Here is a 22,702-nt window from a genome sequence, read left to right as displayed (position 1 = left end):
GATTTGTTTTTTCCCTTCCCCTCCACAAATTATACCAACATCAAATACAGTGAAAACAGGGGTTATACCATGGGGGAGGGACATACAAAGCAACATAGAAATCATCTTATAAATATGTTAGAAACAATCACGTGAAAGAAAAAAACATTTGAATACTTATCTTGGGGTTCATTTCGCCAAACATCAACTTATCTGACCTTTTCTGCTTGACTCAGACATATACTAGTTATTGCAAATAAGGGAAACCATGGGGCCTATGTTTCTTTGGGCCTGGCTTACTTCACTTAATATAATTTTTTCCAAGTCTTTCCATTTCCTAACAAATGGGGCAATGTCATTCTTTCTGACGAAGGCATAGAATTTCGTTGTGTATATATACCACATTTTCTTGATCCATTCATCGACTGAGAGGCATCTGGGTTGGTTCTATATCTTAGCTATGGTAAATATTTCTTTTGCTTTAAGATTTTTGATCCAATGCCCTTTCTCTAGGTCATTTTTATTATTATTTGGCAGTTGAAATTATTCTGAATTATTTCCTTAAAGTAGGAATGTTTATTTCTTGCAAATATTTACAAGTTGGTTCTTATTCCAGGTTGAAATGTTCACGGAAAACTTACAAAAGTGTGCTTTGGTTAGTGCTGTCATGAAATTGCTCTTTCAGCACAGGGTACACACATCAGTGGGTAAATATAAAAACAGCAATGCATTTGATCCACCAAATGATGACTATGCAGTCAGCTTTCAATTTCAAATAGCCTATAATCTTTAGACACATTGCTCAGATTAGCAAGATTTAATATAATATATTTAATACTTGACATTAAATGACTAAGGGAAGAGCATTAGTGTAGTATTTATATGTTTAAAAGTGTAGGTTTTCATAAGTAAGAACCTTAGTGATTATCTAAACCTTCAAAGCCATGTAACTTAATAAGTTGTTAGATATAACATACCTGCCTCTCCAAGTGGCAGTGGTTGTCAGCTTCGTGAATATTCTCAAGCTTTTAAACTGTATCAATGTTTGGTGTCACTGTGGGTTTTAAATTTTTCAAATAGGATGATAAATAGGTTGTTTTTTTTAAAAAACTTGCTTCTAACAAACCATGCCCACAAGAAATGATATTCAGTGGTGGGTAGCAGACTCTATGTGCCAGGTAAATATTTTAAATATGTGGATATTTTTTCATTTATCATTACTCCTGACTTCCTTTAAAATTGCTCAAAAATTTCCTTGATTCTAAAAAAATGCTGTGCTGGTCCTCTCATTTACAATGTCAACTAATTTTGATATCATGACATGAACCATGATGTACTTCTGACGATTGACAATCAGTACACTTGACGCTGAGCAATGTTAATTTCATTTTCCTTATGCTTTTTAACCCAATACTCCCTAGAGCTTAATTATTTTGATACTTTTCTCTAGGATCAAGCTGTCATTCATAGGTCAAACTAATACTCTTCCAATAACTGCTATTAAATCCTTGATAATAACTTCCAAATAAGTTTATAAAGAATGCCATTTGCTAATCTATAAACATTAAGAGGGGTAGAAGAGACGAGTATGAGATTCTTTTTTTTTATTGTGAAAATACTGTACAGAGGGGTGACAATTAAATGGGCAAGATAATGAGTACATTTCTTATCAAGCATTGTAGCCTCCTCCTTTGTTTCCCCTTCCCAGCCCTTCCCATCCTCCCCCTGCCCCCCCAATCCTCCCCGCTACCCGCGGGGCTCCTCAAACCCCCCCACACACACCAAAGTTGTAAAGTTCGTTTTTGGCATAATGACTTGTACATCTCATTGTTGCAATGGGTCCACGTGTATCCCTATTTCAGAGTATGAGATACTTGTCTCCCATTAATCACCAAAAAGCCAGAAGCAGAGCTGTGGTCAAGTGGTAGAATACCAGCTATAACTAAAAATATCTCAGGCCTTGAGTTCGAGACCTAGTACCAGCAATAAAAAAAGAAAAAGATAAAATCCTAGGTTGGACGGTGTGATGTTTTTGGTCTGGGTTAAGTCTCTAGTTCAGTGTTTTGTGACAATTTTCATGCCTTCCTATTCTAAGTACAGGTAGAAAAGGGCTCTGCTCAGTAATTCTATTTCTCTCATAAACTTACTTAGCCTCCTCTGCCTTAACTTTAGGTCTCAAACTGAAGTTAGAAATTAGTGACTTTCACTAAGCAATTGTCTTTTCTTCTTTTCTTTAGGATGTAGTATTTTGGAGTTAATCTTCGTTCTTCTTGCCATACCCAAGCCTTCCTTTTGTTTTTTCCTTTTTGTCTCAGTGTGTCTGCTCATTGAGTTAATTGCTTTGTTTTAAGTACCATTTAAAAGAAGTTTGAGGCCTTGTTTGTAATCTTTCTGTATACTTTTGAATACTTTATTTGAATTTGCTTGAAGTAGGTACAATAAATCACTATTGTTTTTAGATATTATTATGTTGTATAGAGAATATTATCCTGTCCTTCTGTATTCTTTGTTCTGTTCTTCCTCCCTTCTTCTTTTAAAAAAATCCATAAAGTTTATAGATATTTTTCTAAGCTTAATACATTACTGTTTATCATTATGCTTTGTAACCAGATTTGAGGCAGTTCTCACAAACATGTCAATTTGAATTAATTTTCCAAGTGGAGTTAACGAGGCATTGTAAAATTCAAGATATATTACAAAGACTGAATTTCCTCAGGGCATTTCTGTACTGGAAAGTTTGGATTCTTGGGCCACACTGCAATTGTATATATTTGACCTCTGAGTCTTGTACCAAATGATGCATAGTACTAAATGTACTTTTCAAGATTTGAAAAAATGCCATGTAACCCAGTAAATAGCCATATAGACAAATTTTAATTAGTGTCTTTGTGTAGAGAAAATTCTCTTTCAGATCTACTCTCTAAGGTTTGTCTCTGCTAGGAGAACTGTTTCCAACAATGTTTAAACCAAAGTTTGCAAAGACACCAAATTAGAAAACTTGTATCTCTTAGATTATCTTTGAGGTCTTTTAAATCTTAGAATTATTGGATTCTTCTCTCAGATAATAAGCCATAAGTTCTAGTGCATTTTTTTCTAAGAAACTACTTTGCTTCAATCACCAAAGAATATGCTAATGAGAAATCTTAATGGCCCTGTGATCACCCCACTTCCTACATGCTCATATTCATCTAACCAGAAGATTCCCCAGACTATAGGAATGTATGCACACAGGATAGGCCTGAAAAGTTTACCCCTCCTTCTCCACAAAGGGTAAGAAAATGGGATAGAAATGGTCTTAGAAGATCAAATTTCTAAGGCTTAGAAGAGAGATAATCTTCTAAGATACTTAAAAAACTTGAACCCTAAACCCCTATTAACATCCTGAAGAAAATAATTAAAAGAAAAAGCCGGGCATCAGTGTTCATGCCTGTAATCCTGGATACTCAGGAAGCTGAGATCAGAGGATCATTGTTCAAAGCCAGCCCCGACAGGAAAGTCCGTGAGACTTTTATCTCCAATTAACCACCAAAAAACTGGAAGCGGTGCTGTGGCACAAGTGGTAGAGTGCTAGTGTTGAGCTGCAGAGCTCAGGGACAGCGCCCAGGCCCAGAGTTCAAGCCTCACAACCAACCAAAAAAAGAAAAAGGAAAAAATTAGAATAAAACACAGGCTTGGGAAAAGTGGTCTACATTTTATATAATGTAAGAGAGTTGTTCTATTACACTTGAGATTCATATAGACAAATTCCCCAATGTTTCATTTGACAGAAAAGTTGATACACATTTAATCATGTTCAACAAAGAACCTGGAAATGTTTAGAGAATAACCTGGACTCCTCAAAAGTAATCTTAACAACTAACATAACTTCTTTTAGGTAACATTAGCAAAATTGGTGGATTGGAATGTTATAGATATCGTATGTAGAGTATTTTCTTCCCTGTCTTACCCCCCCCCCGAAAAGTCTAATACCAAGAATGAATGAATCTTAAGATTTGTCTATACTCTACTAGATGAAGGTCTCTAGTTACTTTATATCTATATTCTTTTGTAGCAGATTCCTTTATTTCATAGTTTCTATGGGTCAGGTTTTGGGAGAAGCTTAGTTGAGTGGTTCTGGCTCAAGTTATGCACGGAGTTTCACCTAAGATTTCTGTGAAGGCTGTAGATAGATGGAGGTTCACCCTGGGAGATAGGAGTGCATGATGGATTCCTTGCATGTGTGTGGACAGGAAGTGTCTTTGGACTATATTGTCTGGCTCTTCTTTTTTGGTCTTTGTCTTTCCTGGCTCATTTCTTTGCTTTATGTACTTCAAATCTTCATGCTACGATCCTTACTTCCTTAGCAAGAGTGGTCCCAGAGTAAGGAAGGAAGAGTCTCTGCCTTTTATGACTTAATCTCTAAATCCATATGTCACCCTCACCACATTTTATTTTTTGAATCATGTCACTAAATTTTCAAGGTTGGAGATCAAGCGTCACCTCTTAGAGAGAAGTTTCAAATACTTTGTAGACATTCTAAAGCCACACTATAATCTCCCAATCCCTTTGAAAATTTTGGACTAAAATGAAAACACAAACGTTAAGCTTATTACATTTGCTGAGGACACAAAGCTAAGGGAGGTATCTTTTGCTACAAGCATTAACAAATAAAACTAGAGGTAAACATTTTCTTATCAGATTTGTATGCTTTTATGAAACAAAATGAATAAATGTACTAGGATATAATTAGAGTTCTGCTCTGAAGTTGAAAAAGTATCTTGCAGAAATGTGGGGTCATCCAATCATATTGGGAAAGCAATTCAGTTGAAAACTGTCTTGAATTTTAGTTAGAAATAAACATAAAGGGGCGGGCCATAGGAGATTGGTATATGGAACAATAATTCTTTAGAGACTTTGAAATAACATGCAGCTGGTTCTTAGGCATATAACAATTCAATGTACAGCTTTTTAAAAATTTTATTATGGTGCAACAGTGATAGACATTCAATAGAAACCATTCTTTAAATTTTTGTCTCTTAAGTTAGCAGTATATGGTTTCTGATATACTGGATGCTGAGCAACCCCAGTAAATGGTAGCTCCCAGTCAAATACATGGCCCTCCCAAAGAAGGAACAGATATTTTGCAAGATAGAATGTTGATAAGCAATGGCATTTTGTATATTGTGTCTTAAGCGTATTTTCAACTAATGATATTTTCAGTTCATGATGGCTGTATCAAGCTACAATACCACTGCATATGGAGGAATATCTATGTCTATGTATAGGCCTAGAACTCAAAGTTGGTATATTGTACAATTGGATTTTCAGTACCCCCTAAGGACTTCTGTGTGAAAGGCAGGGAAACCAAGATGTGTCTGTTTTAGGGCAGGTTGGAGGGAGAGCCTTAAGGAGATGTGGTCTTATGAAAGATTCTTAAGTCATTGAGAGCATCCCTAATAGGGGACTGTGGGACCCCCATTTCCTTCCTCTCTCCCTTTATTTCTTGGTTAATGAAGTCAACGGGTTTGCTCTGACAGGTTGTATGGTTATGATGCACTGCCTCTTCAAGGCCTGAAGAAAATGTGACTCCACCTCCACATCTCACACTGAAATCTCTAAAGCTCTGAGCCAAAATACACTTTTATCTTTTAAGCTAATTTCTTAGATATTTTGTTGTGATGGTCAAAGCTAGGCAACACAATCTACAAGACCTCCACTTTTTTAGAGGCACAAGAAATTCCATTACTTATGGCATAATTTTATTATAATAACACAGATGCCAATGTAGATATGACTTTCCTCTTCATGAGGACAGCAATTTTCCTATGTGCCACCCAGTGATATTTTTCTCCTAATACCTCTACTTGTCTTCTGAGCAGTGTGGGACTGCTTCATACATATGCAAGTTTAAATGAGCAAATTTTTGTAGCAAATACCCTATGGTATTTCTGACTTTGAAACATTGAGTTTGGAGTTCTGTTTAGAAAAACAGATGCAATCCAAGAGGAATAAAAGGAGATGGGATGAAGAAGAACTAAAGGAAGAAGTTGGTTTGAGAGAATTGAAAGGCACCAAGATGAAGAGGAACAGTGTATTCACATGGAGTATAGGCATGCAGGAAAGGATGGATCAGGGGGAAGAGTGAGCATCCTAGTAGCACTGTGGCTTTTGTAAGAGGGATAAAATAAGTGATATGAGGGAAGCCTGTAGGGAAATCCTGTGTTAAGTGACTGAAGAAAGAGTATCTATGCTTTAGTTTGTAAGGGAAATTTGAAAACAGTTGACGTTATTTTCCTTTTTTTAGTAACTCTCATGGAATATGCTTTTTTTTTCCAGTCATGGGGCTTGAACTCTGGGCCTAGGCACTGTCCCTCAGCTCTTCAGCTCAAGGCAAGTGCTCTACTACTTGAGCCACAGTGATACTTTCTATTTTCAGGTGGTTTTATTGGAGATAAGAGTCTCACAGACTTTCCTGCCTGAACCGGCTTTGAACCGAGATCCTCAGATCTCAGCCTCCTTAGTAGCTAGGATTACAGGCGAGCCACGGGCACCTGGCTAATGCTTTCTTCTTTTTTTTTTTTTTGTAGACTAATGTAAGGGTCTCTTATTTCTTAAATATTTCTTATTATCTTTAGTTGTACAAAGGAGTTGCCTTTCAACAAAGCAGTTTATGAATACGTTACATCTTGGTTAACATCACCTCTTTCAACATTCTCATCCACCCTTCTCAACTCATTTTTCTTAATTTTACAGGATATGTATTGATTTTTTTTGCCATTTAACAAAGCAGTTTATGCATACAATGCTTCCTGATCGGTGTCATTCCTTCAGTATTTTCACCCACCTTTGACCTGCTCTTTCCTTTGTTTTCTTTACTTTATTCTATATACAATTCATTCTCCCCCCTTTTCTTCTTCATTTTTCTACCCTTTTCCCCCTGGTCCACCAGCCTCTTGCAAGTACTCATTTCTTGGTACTTATTTTGTTTGGCTTTGACTTAGTCTTTGTAAAGAATTATAGTATTTGAGCTCTTCATAGAGTCATATTGTGCCTTCTTTTTAAGTTTAACTCCTCTGAAACAGTGCTTATTATAACAAAAACAACAGCAACAAAAAATATACCTTCTGTTGAGTGCTTGTCTGCCCCAGGTTTTGCTAAGTGTTTCTCGCTACTTCTCACAACAATCCCATGTTGCAATTGTTATTACAATCCCTATTTTATACATAAAAAACCTAAAGGTTAAAGGTATAACAACCCATTAACAAAAAGAGAAATATGTTTACCATAAAGGAAGCAGACAAAATCCACACACTGAAATCAACTAGTCCATTTCAGTGCATTTTTTTCAGAAAAATTAGAAAAAGAAAGAACATTTGAAGAAAGAAATCATATATAGGTTTAAGTGTGTCTATTGTTAATTTATAGCATGTGACTTTTGTGAATGGCCTTTAAATAAAGAATTCATGCCAGCTAGAATTGTAATACTGAAGAAATTTCCATTAAAATCCTTTGAATTTATTCTTTTAACCTGTGAGAACAAATAGATATGATTACATGGACCTAGAGTGTATTCATCTCTCTTGGATTCAAAGTATTCGTTGTTTGATGTTTTAATATATATTTTATTGTAAAGACACTGTACAGAGGGGTTACATGAGTAAGGTAATGAATACATTTCCTATCAAGCATTATTATCTCCTCCTTTGTTTTTCCCTACCAGCCCTTCTGTCCCCACCTCCTCAACTCCTCCATTACCCCCTACATAGTGTCTTCTACATCTCATTGTTACAATGGGTCAACCTGTATCCCTATTTAAGTATTTTGTTTTTTCCCTGAATTAGAGAAGTGTATATATAAGATGCAGGAATCAAATACAGTGAAAACAGGGTTATACCATGGGGGAAGGACATACAAAAGAAACAAAAAAAATCACATAGTACAGTATAAGTACATTAAAAACAACAGCAACAAAAATAAAACCTCTTGTGTCCCTACCTTGGGATTCATTTTATTTAGCATCATCTTATATGGTCATATGTGCATAGCTTTTGACCTTTTCTACTTGTCTGGTAAAATTATTCTAGATGTATGCTAGTTATTGCAAATAAGGGAAACCATGGGACTTATGTTTCTTTGGGCCTGGCTTATTTCACTTAATTTTTTCCAAGTCTTTCCATTTCCTAAAAAATTAGTGGTCTCATTCTTTCTGATGGAAACATAGGATTCATATATATATATATATATATATATTTCACAGTTTCTCGATCCATTCATTTCCTGAGGGGCATCTGGGTTGGTTCCATATCTTAACTATGGTAAATAATGCTGCAATAAACATAGTTGTGCTGGTAGCTTTAGCATAGCTTTGTTTGTGATCATTTGGGTAAATGCCCAAAAGTGGAATTGCTGGGTCATAAGGGAGCTCTATGTGGAGACTTCTGAGGAAACTTCATACTGCTTTCCAAAGTGGTTGAACAAGTTTACACTTACACCAGCAATGCAGTAGGGTTCCCTTTTGGCCACATCCCCTCCAGCATCTGTTGTTATTAGATTTCTTGATTCTAGCCATTCTAATTGGAGTGAGGTGGAATCTCAATGTTGTTTTGATTTAATTTCTTTTATGACCAGAGAACTTGAGTATTTCTTCATGTGTCTATTGGCCATTCTTATTTCTTCTTCAGAGAAATCTCTCTTTAAGTCTTTAGTCCACTTATTAATCAGGTGGTTGTTTCTTTGATGATTTGTTGTTGGGGGAGTTAATTTTTTGAGTTCCAAGTATATTTTAGATATGAGACCCTTGTCCGTTGTATGGCTAGTGAAGATCTTCTCCCAATCCCTGGGCTTTCTATTGATCTTGCTAGCTATGTCCTTTTGCCCACACTAAACCAAGATGATTTAAATCAACATAACAGAGCCATATCATGCATCCAAATAGAAACAGCAGTGAGAGCCCTCCCACCCAAGAAAAGCCCAGGACTGGATGGATTTACAGCTGAATCTTACAAGGCGTTCAAAGCAGAACTCACACCAATACTCCTCCAACTCTTCACTGAAATTGAAAGTGAAAATTCACTACCAAACTCTTTCTATGAAGCCAGCTTAACCCTCACCCCAAAACCAGGCAGGGACTCATCAAAATATTTTTAAAGATTGAGAAAAGTTGAGAAAAACTCTGGAGAAGTAGAATTTCAGTCTGAGAATTAAGAATGGTCTCAAAATGCAGAGAAAGACACTACTTGGTGGTGTATGTTGTAATTAATGGCCTCAATGTCGTGATTAGCATCATAGCACTTTCATAGAGGCTCTTTGATTTATGTTTAGGATATGAAAAAGGTGTTCAGTGTTAACATGTGTGTATGATAAAACTTGTTTTCCACCAGCCACAAATCCCAAGACATAGGAAAGCTCATGTATACAACAATACCTCGAAATCAACTTCAGCATCTGTATCCTGGAGATTGTAGTCCGATTCTATATCTTTGATATCAAAAGGCAATAACATGTCTATGTTTGCTTCCTTTCCAAACATATCCAAAAGACATGTGTAAGTGAGCTTTTCCAGCCAAGTTAGGGTCTGCCAGGGTGATCCACACTGCTTTCTAGTGTCAGCCTCTTGTCACTTAGAAGAGTTGATTCTCCCTGAACCAGGAAACCACCTAAGCAAGTCCACAAAAGCTCCCTTACTTAATAATGCCCTTGTGCTCTGGGCCTATTAATTCACTTCTCCCAACCGAAAACTTTTGTATTCCAAGACATTAATTTCTTCATCTTGGTACACTCAAGGATCAAGGCTCACAAAATATAAATAGTTTCTTTTTTTCCCTCTGTAGCCCCAAAGGTGTGTTGTGAGGATTAATGAGATGAGGCTTATAATTGCATTTTGAGCTCCTTGGTTGAAAGGCGCTTTACAAACACATGGTATTAGTTCTTCAGTGAGGTCCATCCATCACTTACAAGTGGCCAAACATTCTAAGATGCCCTTTGGGTAGCACACTTTCTTCCCTTCTCTAAGAGAGATGCTCTGGGCCACTGCCAAGAATACAGCCAGAGCCAAGTTCAGAGAGTTTCCTGAGGTCCTTTTCTTTAGCGTCATATATTTGCTGTGAAACTCAGCAAGTGTTCTTTGGGGACAGAGGCATGACAAGAACCTCTGAACTACCACACTAGTGGAGCCTACACACATTGATTTTCTTCTGCCTCTAGCTGCATACTATTTGGTCTCTGTTCATTAGACACACACTCTTAATTTTTTACTGTCAACAAAGCAACAAAGGACAACTTTTTCTTTCTTTGTTCCAGGGGCTTAAAACAAAATGCAAACTACTTCTGGCATTAATTTCATGCAGGTGAATGTTGTTACACTTTGCCTATTATCCTGTCCACGTGCTTGCCAACATTTCAGGTGGTATTAATAGTGTACTCGCAAAACAACGTTTTCTGCCAACCTGGTACAAATGGCCAGAACCTTCAAGCTACTCTTCCTCAACTTAGCGGTAGTATATCATCATTACCTGTGACTAGACCAAAAACATCACATTTGTCAATGCTTGAATTGCTCTTTTTGGTGATTTTAGAAACCCATTTGGCTTTGGAAATGCAATTAGCCAAGTATATTTTTGATGATACAGAATTATAAAAGCAACAATTGGGAAAAGAAGGGATGTTTGAGATGTTTGATTTTCCATGGTAAGCTAATCTTTGCAAAATAGTCTTTATAAAACTAATCAGAGATAGCTGTGAATTGGTTGTTTGTTTATTTTTGTGCCAGTGCTAGGGCTTGAACTCAGGGCCTCACATTCCCTCTGGGCTTTTTTGCCTGATTAGTTCTCTACCTACTGAGCCACATTTCTACTTTCAGCTTTTTTGGTGCTTAAAGGCTATCAGAATTTCATGTATGTGTCTTCCTGGACTGGTTTAGAACTGTACTGGTCCTCATATTGCAGCCTCCTAAGCAGCTAGGATTACAGAAATGAGTCACCAGCATTCATCCATGTTTGGAATGGAAGACTTCCAAAGGTTTTGAGAACACACAATCCCAACATGGAACTAACATGCTTCATTTTGGTAAAAAGATAGCTGAAGTATATCAATACTAATTGTTTAATAAGTAAACTCAATATTTACTATTTCAGGCTATATTTGTATATATATGTATGTGTATATACACATATATGCATATAGATACATAACATTCATACATATATTGTGCTTCCTATTAATTTATACTGAGGTAAAGTGAGAAATGAGGAAATAAAAACTAAGAGATTTGTCCAAGGAGAAATAACTTACAAATGGTAAAGTTAGAAATCAAAACCAGATTTGTGTTTGCATCCTATTGTCTTTTACTTTTGTATTATATTATTAAGGGCTTAAGAAAGTTACCCTAACTTCTAATGATGTGAAATACATGTGACAAAAAAGCATAAGCATAATATTGATCTTGTTATTTTCTGTTCTGTAGAAGAGTTCTATCTTTTAGTTCTTCATTTGAAAATATTTTACATTTGAAGGGCTGTTAACAAGTTTCTAATATATATCAGAATATACTGATGTAAGTAAGGGACTTCTTATACTCAGTTACCTTTCATCCTAAATGGATCAGGCAAAATGTAGGAAATATGAGGTAGTTCTGCAAAATGGTTGGAGCTAAGTGTATGAACCAGTTGGGCCACAGTAATTTCAAATCAGAGTATTTTGCTCTTTACAATATTATAATTCAACAGTGCATGTTGTACATGTCTCCAAGAGTTTAAACATTGATAGTAGAGGGAATAGTCTACAGAGAAACAACTGGATAGAAATCTCAATTCTTTACCTGAAATAGGAAGAATGAATAAATACATACATATTTAAGTAGAATAAGATATATATATAGCTAATGATTTCTTTCTTAAAATTCTCTTGCATGCTGGTGTCAAATTCATAGTTAATTTAAGAAGTGTTTATTTGAAGATTTCTTTGTGCATTATTAATTTCTCTGTATGGTTAAGAACTACAGTTATTGCATTTTTCTTGTAAAATTAATCATGCAGCTATGTCACCTTTTAATGGTATTATGATATTACTATTCATAAGGACAGTCTGTCTTGAATATAGCATTATTTGTGTTGAAGAAATGACTTCATTCTTTGTTCAAATTTTCATACTGCTCTCTGAAATATACAACTGAATGTGATTGAGGATTTAATAAGAATGTGTATGAATTTGGTGACATTTGTTCAGTGTACAGAATAGTCGTGTGTATGAATTCTCATAGAGAAAGCTGTCTGTCCTTCAGTTAATCTAGTAAATGGGGCTTAGGGCAAATGAACTCATTCGCATGCACAGATTTCTAAAACAATTCTTACTAGTGTTTGACCTAAATTAAAATAAAAACCAAAAAGAACAATGAAAAGATACTAAGAACAATGCTAATGTGTTGATTTAAACCAGATTGGTTTTTCAAATGACCTTCCATCTTTTCACAACTTTTCACAGTATTCTAGATCGCTGTCCTTAGTGCCAGATACTATCAGTCTGGCATGGAAAACTTAAAATATATTCTAAATGTCTTTAAAGCTGAGGTGGAGGAGAATGACTCCATCGTTCATTTTTACAAGGGTCAAGGTTGAATCACAGCTATGCTATCCTCTATGCTCCCACTATAGCACTTCATGGTTAGCCAACATTTTTCTTTATTTTTCTAAGATATACAATACTCCAATCTGAGTTTCTATGGTACACTCTGTTTTAAAGAGTATTGGATGAGTGTCTGGATTTTCAGCAGGGCCAAGAACCTTTATGTATGCAAATCAATGCACAGTTCATTGAATAATATACTGTATCTGAAACTGAAACCTTTTGGAATTTTGGTTATATTTGATTATTTTCTTCAAGTTACTAAGAACATAAAATTTTCTATTTGTCATTGACTTCACCAATTTATTCCACAGTGAGCAGAATTTCATTCTACTTAATGTTGGAGCCAACCAGGATAAATACAGAAAACCCAAATCCATAGAATTTATTCTAGATAAATCTGACACTGTTCAGTTTCTTGGCATAGTGTTCCATTGTGCCTAAAACTGTAGAGAATCAATAACATTCTTTACCATAGTGATCACCAGCTGGGTAGGATTAAAAGTTATTCTTTTTATTTTTAGTCCATTAAATATAGGCACTTTTCAAGAAAGTACATTCTGTTTTTCAAATAAAAACACTTGAAAATATATACAACTTTATTTTGGATTAATAGAATCCTAAGTACCTAGATATATACCAGGAAAAACCATTAAACAATCAGAAATCAGTAGTTGTAACTATGGGTAAAATTAACTTCCTTCAATATAGGCTTATTGAAACACCAAGAAATCAAGATTTTTCCAGTTTTCCTCTTTGCCTACCATCTCCCCCTTATTCCATTTTCTTTTTAAGGTAGGATTCTTTGAGAAAAACTTAAACTTATTCCTGGCAATCCAAAACTGTGCATTTTTCTTTCTATTTTCTTGCATTTTATACACATTAGCCTATTGTTATTTGATTATTCTGCAGTGCTGACATCAACCCAAGGGCTTTAAGCATAATAGACAAATGCTGTACCCCTGGGCTACACCATACCCCAACCTCCTTTTTATGCTCGTATGTTATACTTTATGCTAGCTACATAGGGTTCTACAATGTAGGCTCAAAGCAGCTCCATAGCTGCCTCTCTCATGAATCTTTCTTTCAAAAAATATTCGAAGGAATTAAGGAAGAAACAGCTTTCTTGAAATCTGAGAAGGCAGTAAGAAACCATAATCCCCCAATACATCAGATCTCCTCAATATGTAAATGCATATGCACTTATGAACACAACACAAGACACACACACACACACACACACACACACACACACACGTGAAATTTTCTTAGCCAATAATAACTGACAGAGTGGGCCCTACATTTAAAAATGCTGTGGCATGATTTTATTCACTTAGTCCAATTCTGTGTTTAAGCCTAATATTCTTCCTGGCTTTCACAATTCTTAGTAAATTATTTCTAAACTGCCTGATTGGGGATTTTTATTTCATTTTTTAAAATATTGGTAATTTGGAATTGAGTTCCCTAAGTTCCAATATAAGGCTATGAATCAAAAATGATGAATTACAATTCACTAGTTTCTGCTAGATCAATGTGGGGTTGGCTGATGAGATAGAACAGTTCCCAAAGCATGGCTTCATTATTTTGTTATTGGAAGCATATTCATTAGGGGCATATCTCTATACCACTCTCTGTGTCTCTCCTAATTAGAGAAACCATTCAGGAGTGGTAATAACAGTTACTAAAGGAAGAAGAGGCACACTAGCAGTTAAAGCTTATGTTTGAGCCTTGAAACAAATTAGGTGTTTCATGCTTAGAAGAAATAGCCCTAATGGACTGTATGAGTGGATTACTTGTATAAAAAGAGTCCATCATAGGAAGATGAGAGAGAAACAGAGACAAAGAGAGACAGAGGATAGAGAGAGAGAAGAGGAGGAAGAGGAGAGAGTGGAGGAGAGTAGGAGAGAAGAGAATAGAGGAGAGGAGAAAAGGACAGAGAGAGAGAAGGAGAAAGACAGGAAGAGATAGACAAAGAGAAATAGAGAAAGATGGAGAGGGAGAGAGAGAAAAGGAGGTAGTAATTATTCATGGCTTTTAAATGTGCAACATATCTGGGGAAAGGAATAAAGATCTAAGGATATCAGAGGTGATATAATGCCAGCACCTTGTAAATGGAGTAAGATAATGTCTCTTACCCATAGGGATTTCAGTTGTCTTTCTTGGCTTCCTTTCCTAAAAAGAAGAGACACTACAAATTCTTGAGAGGAGAATACAGAAGGATATAGCCCTTTGTTTCCTATAGAGACACATTTTAGTCATAGTGGGGTATTCAGGCTCCAATATGTCATTGTGAGAATGATCTGTCAGATGTATCACTGAGATGTGTGTGTCTCAACTGAATCAATTAAGTTGTAATTGGGTTGAAACCAAGACAGAGTGAATGAGCTCTGTTTGTGTAAACAACCAAATCTTTCCTGCTCCATAATTATCCCATGCCAAAATATGCTGAAATAGTGCCTAGCTGAGATTAACCTGACCCCAAACATGTCCGCCAGGGCAGAGTGACTTCAACTCCACCTCCACTAAAGATAAATTGATAGCTATCTCTAAAAAACGTCATAAAACAAACCAAAAAACCTAGGATGCTTTTTTTTTGTAATGACTTATTGACTTTTCAGATTGTTCTTTAAGCTGTTTTTTAAACTTTAAAGGCAACACTGATAATGAACGCTTCCAAATGGTAAAACAGAAAATCCCCTTCAAATATAACCGGCCCGTAGAAGAGTGGCTACAGGAAAAAGGTAACCGTCGTTAAAACTTTCATTTTAAAATCATTTGATTCTAAACCCTCATTTTTAAAGCCTGCAAATAAATGTTCCTTAAATGATAATCGCCTGCTGCATAAATGACTGTTTTAATTTTCATTATAATTTGTGTCAGCTTCCACCTGCCATATGTTGATAAATCATGCTATAATACATTGCCATTAAAACACAGTTAAAGGGACTAACATCTAGCCTGTCAGTGGGACAAGCACAAACAAGAAATTCCAGGAACCCTAAAAACAGAAATGTATTATGGCAATTTAACCACTGCATGACATTATTTGTTAATTTGCTTTAAATTCCCTCACACACCATAGCTTTCTAAAGAAATTTCAAAAGTATCTTTTAAACTATTTTCTGGAGGTTCTCTTGGCTTCACTATCTGTTAACAACAACAACAACAAAAATCGGAGATTGACTGTTGTAACTTAAACTGCTTAAAATAAATGTCATAAAGGAAGCAATGTGTTTTCACATTTGTTTTTAAACAAAGACTGAGAAAGATGAATTTTTGCCTCTAAATTCACTCAAGGCAGTTTTATGCCAGATTAATTGCAATCTAGTTTCTGCCTGCAACAAAACAACATAAAATTTGTTTTACACTCTGGTTGTGTTCTACCCTTGTGTATTTCATTTTTTTTATGCAACCAAAGTGTAAGTGGCTAAGACAATCAGTCGGAAAAGGGAAAGGCTCATGAAAGGCAAAACAGTAACTTCTGTTTTGCAGAAGGAAACTACCACTCTGAATAAAAGGGCAGTGCTTATAATTCCTGGTGCAATGGCTATAATATAATCTATTATTTTACAGTGAAGAAAATTCTCTCTCTCTAAAAACTATCTATTCTGTTCTTTCCTGAGCTAGTATATGCTGTTGGATCTCAAGACCTAAAGTGAGCCTTTAAAATTTGTTGACATTTGATTGAGTTCCCTAAAAGGAGTAATTGGGGCTTTTACATACTATACCACTTAAGAAACAAGTGTTGGTGATAGTTTTAAGTTGAATGAAGATATACAGACTTTTGAACATGGAACATCCTTACCAAGTCTTAACTGTGTGCCCTGTTTCCCCACATCTGTGGTCTAATTAAAAATAAATTAAGAATAACTCTAAAAAGCAAATAATTTTGTTTTGTAATCACCAGCTCATAAAGTCCCTTTAACAATAAAGACAATGATCACCTCACTTTGAAAAAGGGAAAGGCAACTAGATGCATGTCTGAGTCTCATATGCCTGAGAGAACTTTTTTTTTTGTTTCATTTAATTTTATGTTTAATACTATTTATTTTACTCCATTGCCTTTTGAAGTCTAAGTTTAATAGCATGCCAGGCATTTTCATTTGTATAAACCATTATAAAGCAATTAGTAAGCTTTTAGTTTTCTTTATGATAACATCTTATCAGTTGGCTTTCCTAGAGAAAAATTCATTTGGATACAGAAGTAAAGGGATAGGCTGGGGGGAGGGGTGGTTGAAGTGGGATGGAGGGAGGTATCTTAGTTTCTTAATCAAATGTATATGTTATCCATGCATAAGTATTGAGAAGACTTTATGCAAACTCTAAAGGTTCTCTTCTGTATGATTTCCACTGAAATTACTTTTTTATGTAATTAGAGTAACATTTGTTCTATTGCTTTAGCTCTTCCTCTGCCTAGCTGACTTTCCTCTGAGAAGGAACAGAAAACATGTATTGAAAGACCCTTTAAAGACAATGGGTTTAAAAAATAAAGACAGAAGGATGATGAGACAGATATATTAGGAAATACTTAATGCCTCTGCTGAATTATTTCTGGCTTCGGGGAAGTTAGGTCACAGCATTCCCAAGTCTGTTTTCTGTCTCTGTCTGCTATTGACTGATTTTTGACCTTAGACAATCCACTTAAATTCTGTATGTCTCAGATTTCCCCTCTGAGAAGAGGAGAAATAATACTGCCTATTCCCCCAAGGATGTTCTGAGCTTTAATTAATTACTCTTTGTGTGACACTGACTGGGGACAAGCAAAGATTTAATTTAAGCATATGTGGATCTGATGTCCAAATAAGATAACAGTTAATAACTTTTAAAAGGACGTGTACTTGAAACAAAACAAAAAAGTTTCTTGCTTCAATCCTATACTGATGTGATAACAAATTTTGTATTATTGATGAAACACCAATTATCAGGCTATGATATACATATATATGACTATATATACATATTTACATACACAAACATGTGTCAATGTCCATAGTTAATGGTCACTTATTCAAAAAACAATGATCCAAGAACTAATAATAATGAGAATGAGATCTGGCATTGATTTTGTAATCTCTTGGGAAAAATGGTTGAAAGAGAAACTTTCACTTCATTCACAGGCAGATATTAGTGATGGCTTTTTTCATTTATGCAATCTCCCCCCACCTAATTGAAAGAACTAAACCAGTCAGAGGAAGCAGTGGAAGAGACAGAGAGGGCTCTCTCAGTGACTTCTAGCCTTAGTAAGCATCTAAACCAAAATACAGAGGGCTAGCAGAAAGTTTTGAGGAAAAAATCCAGGCAAGCAAATAGAAACCCAAATGCTTCCTACAATGTGATAGAAAATGGAAACATAGGTAAGCCCTTTTCCTTTGTCACCCAGCAGTATTTCAGTTTCAAGAAATGATTAGTCAAAGAAGTTATAACCAAAAATGAAGCAGCAATTTAATCTTATAAACCCCAAATATATCTAGCCTTTTCAAATTCTTGGGTTAATCTCAAATAAGCAAAGAGCACTTTATGTAGTAAACTCTAGCAAAGGGAATGAAAGCAATCCATCATTTCCAGCCAGTGTAATTTAGGTTTTGAATTTCAATTTTTTCTGACCTTCTTTTTACTTGTTAGCATTGGCAGAATGAATACTACTAGGAAAGTAAAGTGGGAACCCTTATAGAGGTTATCATTTTAAAGCAGTTTCAAGAATATTAGAATAGTCTATAATCAGATTATTCATCCGTCAACTAACCACCAATGCTGGATAACATTAAAAAAGAGAGGGATGTACATGAAGATTATGAATGATACATAGTTGTGTACATGGAAGAGAAAACTTAGCATTTGAGTTTCTAGCACGGAGATAGTGATTTTTTTTTTTTTGTCTAAGAAATCTCCTATTAGGAGCATTAACAGCATTTTCTGAATTGCTGTAAGCATTTCCAAATGCCTATGCAAAGTTCAGGAAGCATTACTTCTCATCCACCATGCCATTCCTATTGTAGTAAATTTAGGGCTCCCATTAAAAAAAGCTATTGTCCAAAATCAATCATGAGTCATATGAACTCTACTCCATTAGTCTGTGTTACTGTGCATTAAGTGTTATGCTTCATCTCATGAGGCTGACGGCCAGAACAATAGTAAAGGAACTAAGGGAACCATCATGAAATCCATTTGATCTGGTTCCATTCACCCTTGGGGTCTAGACAATTCTGTTAAGCCTATAGATCCCTTTACTCTGGACCAGAGATTCTTATGTTAATCATTTCCACTGTAACAAAATTCTCTGGTAAGTTTCCCAATTTCCTGAACAGGTATTATTTATAAATATTTCTTTGTAATAGGCACTTACAAGTTGTCTGGTGAGTAAAGTTGACTAGACTAAAGTCTAGAATCCATTTTGACTCTAGCCAAGAACCCCTTCTCTGTCTCCTCATTTCTATACTGTAGCTTGAGTAGGTATTTCATATTATATGCCAGAAATTTAAGGGTAGCCAAACATTGCATAGCCTTGAAGACCTGCTGCTAGATAATGAGGCTAGGAGTTCAGACACCATAGTATACCTCTCTTCAATAAATTAGAGGTTCTAAACCTCAGACTCTTAGAAGTATATTTCCTTTTATTAAACAGTTCAGAATAACAGAAAATTGTTTCCAGGTATTTATGACTAATATATTAGATGATTTGATTAAGAATGAGTAGAACCACGGTTTTCACATTGACTGAAGAAAAACTTCAAAGGGATTTATTCAATTCCATTAGTATTTTTACCTTTTCTCCATATAAAAAAGCTGACAGAAATAAAATTAAGAAATAATACTAAGGAAGAACTTTTTACCTGCTGTTTTCATGATAAATTATAACGAGTTCTAAACACTGTTATTTTTTTCCAAGAAAGATCCAGATTGAGATAGAATATTTTCTAATAAGTAGAAATCATTAGGAGTAAGATTACTTGAGTACCGCTGTTCTATACTCTATTCTGCCATGATTTTTTTTGGGGGTCCGGTTGTGGGGCCTGAACTCTGGGCCTGGGCGCTGTCCCTCAGCTCTTCAGCTCAAGGCTAATGCTCTACCACTTGAGCCACAGCACCACTTCCGGCTTTTTTCTTTTTGCTTATGTGGTGCTGAGGAATCGAACCCAGGGCCTCAGGCATGCAAGGCAAGCGTTCTACCACTGAGCCACTTCCCAGCCCCTCTGCCATGATTTTTTTGTTGGTCCTCTTTTCACAGAAGTATAAATGTTCCCCAGATGGGAACTCCAAATAAGATAAATTACTAATATTTTCCAATTCATTACCATATTTCTGTGTCATTTAAGGAGTTTTATGTGTTGGTTTCTCCATTAATACCCATTTTGCCTTTAAAAATGCATTGATATTAAATGATATATTCCCATTAGCTCCCTACCCCTAGTTGAGGAGCTCTATCAACACCACGTATGACTATAAGTCATAGTTATATGACCATGGTTGTATGCTTATGGCTTGGTTATGTGAACATAAATCTCTCATCCTCAAAATTAGTAGATATGTGTTCATCACAATGTTATTAAACAGTCAATAGAGGTATACTATTATTCACTAGTAGACTGTATGGGAAATTATGTATTTGATGACTACAACGTCCATGTTTATAAGCATGCAGTGAATCCAAGTCTCTTAATATCAGTAAATGGAGCTTATCAGTCCTATTTTTTAAACTCAGTGTTCACAGTCATCACTGAGTTTTTCCAAAACTCACTCCTATTTAATTTTTATGTTAATTTGTAGCATAAAAAAGTAATAGGTATCTCTGATGATTTATTCTAGCCATCACCTGATTTGGGTATTACTTTCATCTATAGGTATATATCTAAGCAATAGCACTCATCACTGAACCAAAATTTCTTCTTTCTTACAATATAAAATAAAGACTAGATTATTCAGATTATATAGGCCTTTCAGCTAGACAGTGGAAGAGATAACCATAACAAAATGTTACTTGCCAGTGTTAATACTGAATATTTGTCATCTATGTTTTCCCCCACTTTAATTGCTCAAGGGAGCCTGTCTTAATGCTTGGTTGTTCAAACCAGGTAAGTAAAGATATAAAATGTACAAAAATAATAATATTTCCTCCACCCAACCCACTAGGCCGGCAGCTAACCATCTTCAACACCCAGGCGCAAATAGCCATTGGTGGAAAGGACAAAGGACGCCTCTTCCAAGGCCAACTCTCTGGGCTCTATTATGATGGTCTGAAAGTACTGAACATGGCAGCTGAGAACAACCCTAATATTAAAATCAATGGAAGTGTCCGGCTGGTGGGAGAAGTCCCATCAATCTTGGGAACAACCCAGACAACCTCCATGCCACCAGAGATGTCGACTACGGTCATGGAAACCACCACCACAATGGCAACTACCACAACCCGCAAGAATCGCTCCACAGCCAGCATTCAGGTAAGCCATGCTCTGCATACCAATTGCTTTTGCAGTTTTTGTCTTTGAAATATGACTATTATGCCCAGTGCTCGATGCAGTTAAAGAATTTGAATTACTATGTGTGAAGGAAGGATACCTGAAGATGCTTATCATAATAAGACCCAAGAGTAGAGAAAAATGAATTCACTGCTAAAGGAGTTGTAAAAGTCTTAGTGTACTCATGGGTTATAATGTCCCATATTTTTCACTGAAATGGTAAAGCTGTTATTCACAATGAAAAATGGATTACAATTTTAATATGATATTCTCCCTCCTCTCATTTTATTACCTTTTCTTTTCAAATAGAAAGAGAAAAGGAAAAAAAGGAAAAAGAATTGCTATCGTAGGAAAAGACTGTATCCTAGTTCAATTCTATTCATATCCTCCAGATGGCTTTGCTAGAACATGAATTGTTCATTATGGAGGCCAATGGGTATCATTAAATCAAGGGCAATTGAAGCTACAAGTTCAACTAATTCATGTGAAATACAGTCTTTTTGTTTGATATTAAGCCTTGATTAATCATCTGTCATTTTGTTCCATTTTGTTTCCTTTGTATTTGACCAAGATACTAATTACATTAGAAAAATGTGAAGGTTTTAATTTAGCTATGCAGGAAGTCCTTAGTTTTGTGGTAAGGATTTTTGTTTTTCTATTTTAAAGTAATTATATCCAAGCTAAAGCTTAATACTTTCCTGACTCCCTTGGCATTTCATAAATCTAGTTAGTAGGGGGAGGGTAGGAGGTTAATCGAGTTATTAGCCTTAAATGCTCTGGCATAAAATAAGACATTCCAATTGCTTGTGGGGAAATTACCCCTAGCCTGGTTAGTGTTTGTAGAAAACTCAGTACATTGGTACATGCCCTTTCTGTTTCTCAGTTTTAAAACATTATCCAAAGCTTAATTGAGCCTTTGACATCCCGTACACATGGACTCTGTTGGACACTGTAAACTTAAAAATCAATAATCAATTAAGTCTCTTACTGATTCCCAGTTTTCTGCATTGAGTTTCTGCAAGTTATGTGTACTATCTTCTATTTCCCTTTTGTTTGAGCAGAAATCCAGACAGCAACTTACATGATTCCATAGGAACAATTTGAGGCTGTAGCTACAGAAGATGTTATCAGCCAATTTTATGTGTTTTCCAAAGGCTGCCAAGAACCTGGCTAGCATAGCAGTCTTATAATCACACGTGCAGTTACATGCATACCTATGCTCGTGCCCAAAAGAGAAAAATAGCATTTCTCTGCTGATATTAAAGCAATAACTCTTGACACCTCACTCTATTCACTGAAAAGAAGATAAAAGGCAATATATATTTCTATTATGACTCTCTATAGCTCAAGAGTAGATCTGTTTTATTGTTGGTGAAAGAATAGTTTTATTTGCACAGGTCTTGGCAGACTTGTTTTGTTTCTGTCAGAATGTATTCTACTAACTCTGTGGGAAGCAAAGGAGCAAATGGCTTTTTCTTTGTGGGAATGGCTGATCCTGTAGTCTTTTTTAAGACCAAATTTTCACTGACCACAGGAGGATTTAATGTTACCCAGGGATCCAGGTACTAAGCCATGGTAATTGTCAGTTTTTGGCTTTCCCTCCTGTGGCAAATGCATACACGGGAGTAGACTGGGTGAATTCCTTCAACACTTTTCTCCAGAAGCTAATGCTT

At 35.7% G+C, this 22,702-nt stretch overlaps 1 protein-coding gene across 8 annotated transcripts in view; it reads left to right on the top strand.

The window, feature by feature from the left end:
* The window catches only part of Nrxn3 (neurexin 3), a 1,505,050-nt gene that overhangs the window by 1,318,940 nt on the left and 163,408 nt on the right, over positions 1–22,702 (top strand). For 4 of the 8 annotated variants that reach the window (XM_013014269.1, XM_013014277.1, XM_013014314.1 and 1 more), the window contains 2 exons: positions 15,228–15,317; positions 20,704–21,011. In XM_013014269.1, the coding sequence (XP_012869723.1) occupies positions 15,228–15,317; positions 20,704–21,011 (398 nt within the window). Of the gene's footprint in view, positions 1–15,227; positions 15,318–20,703; positions 21,021–22,702 lie in introns of all 8 variants that reach the window. The other 4 variants (XM_013014299.1, XM_013014321.1, XM_013014284.1 and 1 more) reach the window with 3 other exon arrangements.

The sequence above is a fragment of the Dipodomys ordii genome, unplaced genomic scaffold (genome assembly GCF_000151885.1).
Source record: "Dipodomys ordii isolate 6190 unplaced genomic scaffold, Dord_2.0 Scaffold2, whole genome shotgun sequence".
Classification (NCBI taxonomy): domain Eukaryota; kingdom Metazoa; phylum Chordata; class Mammalia; order Rodentia; family Heteromyidae; genus Dipodomys; species Dipodomys ordii.
This window is presented reverse-complemented; position numbering and strand designations above follow the sequence as displayed.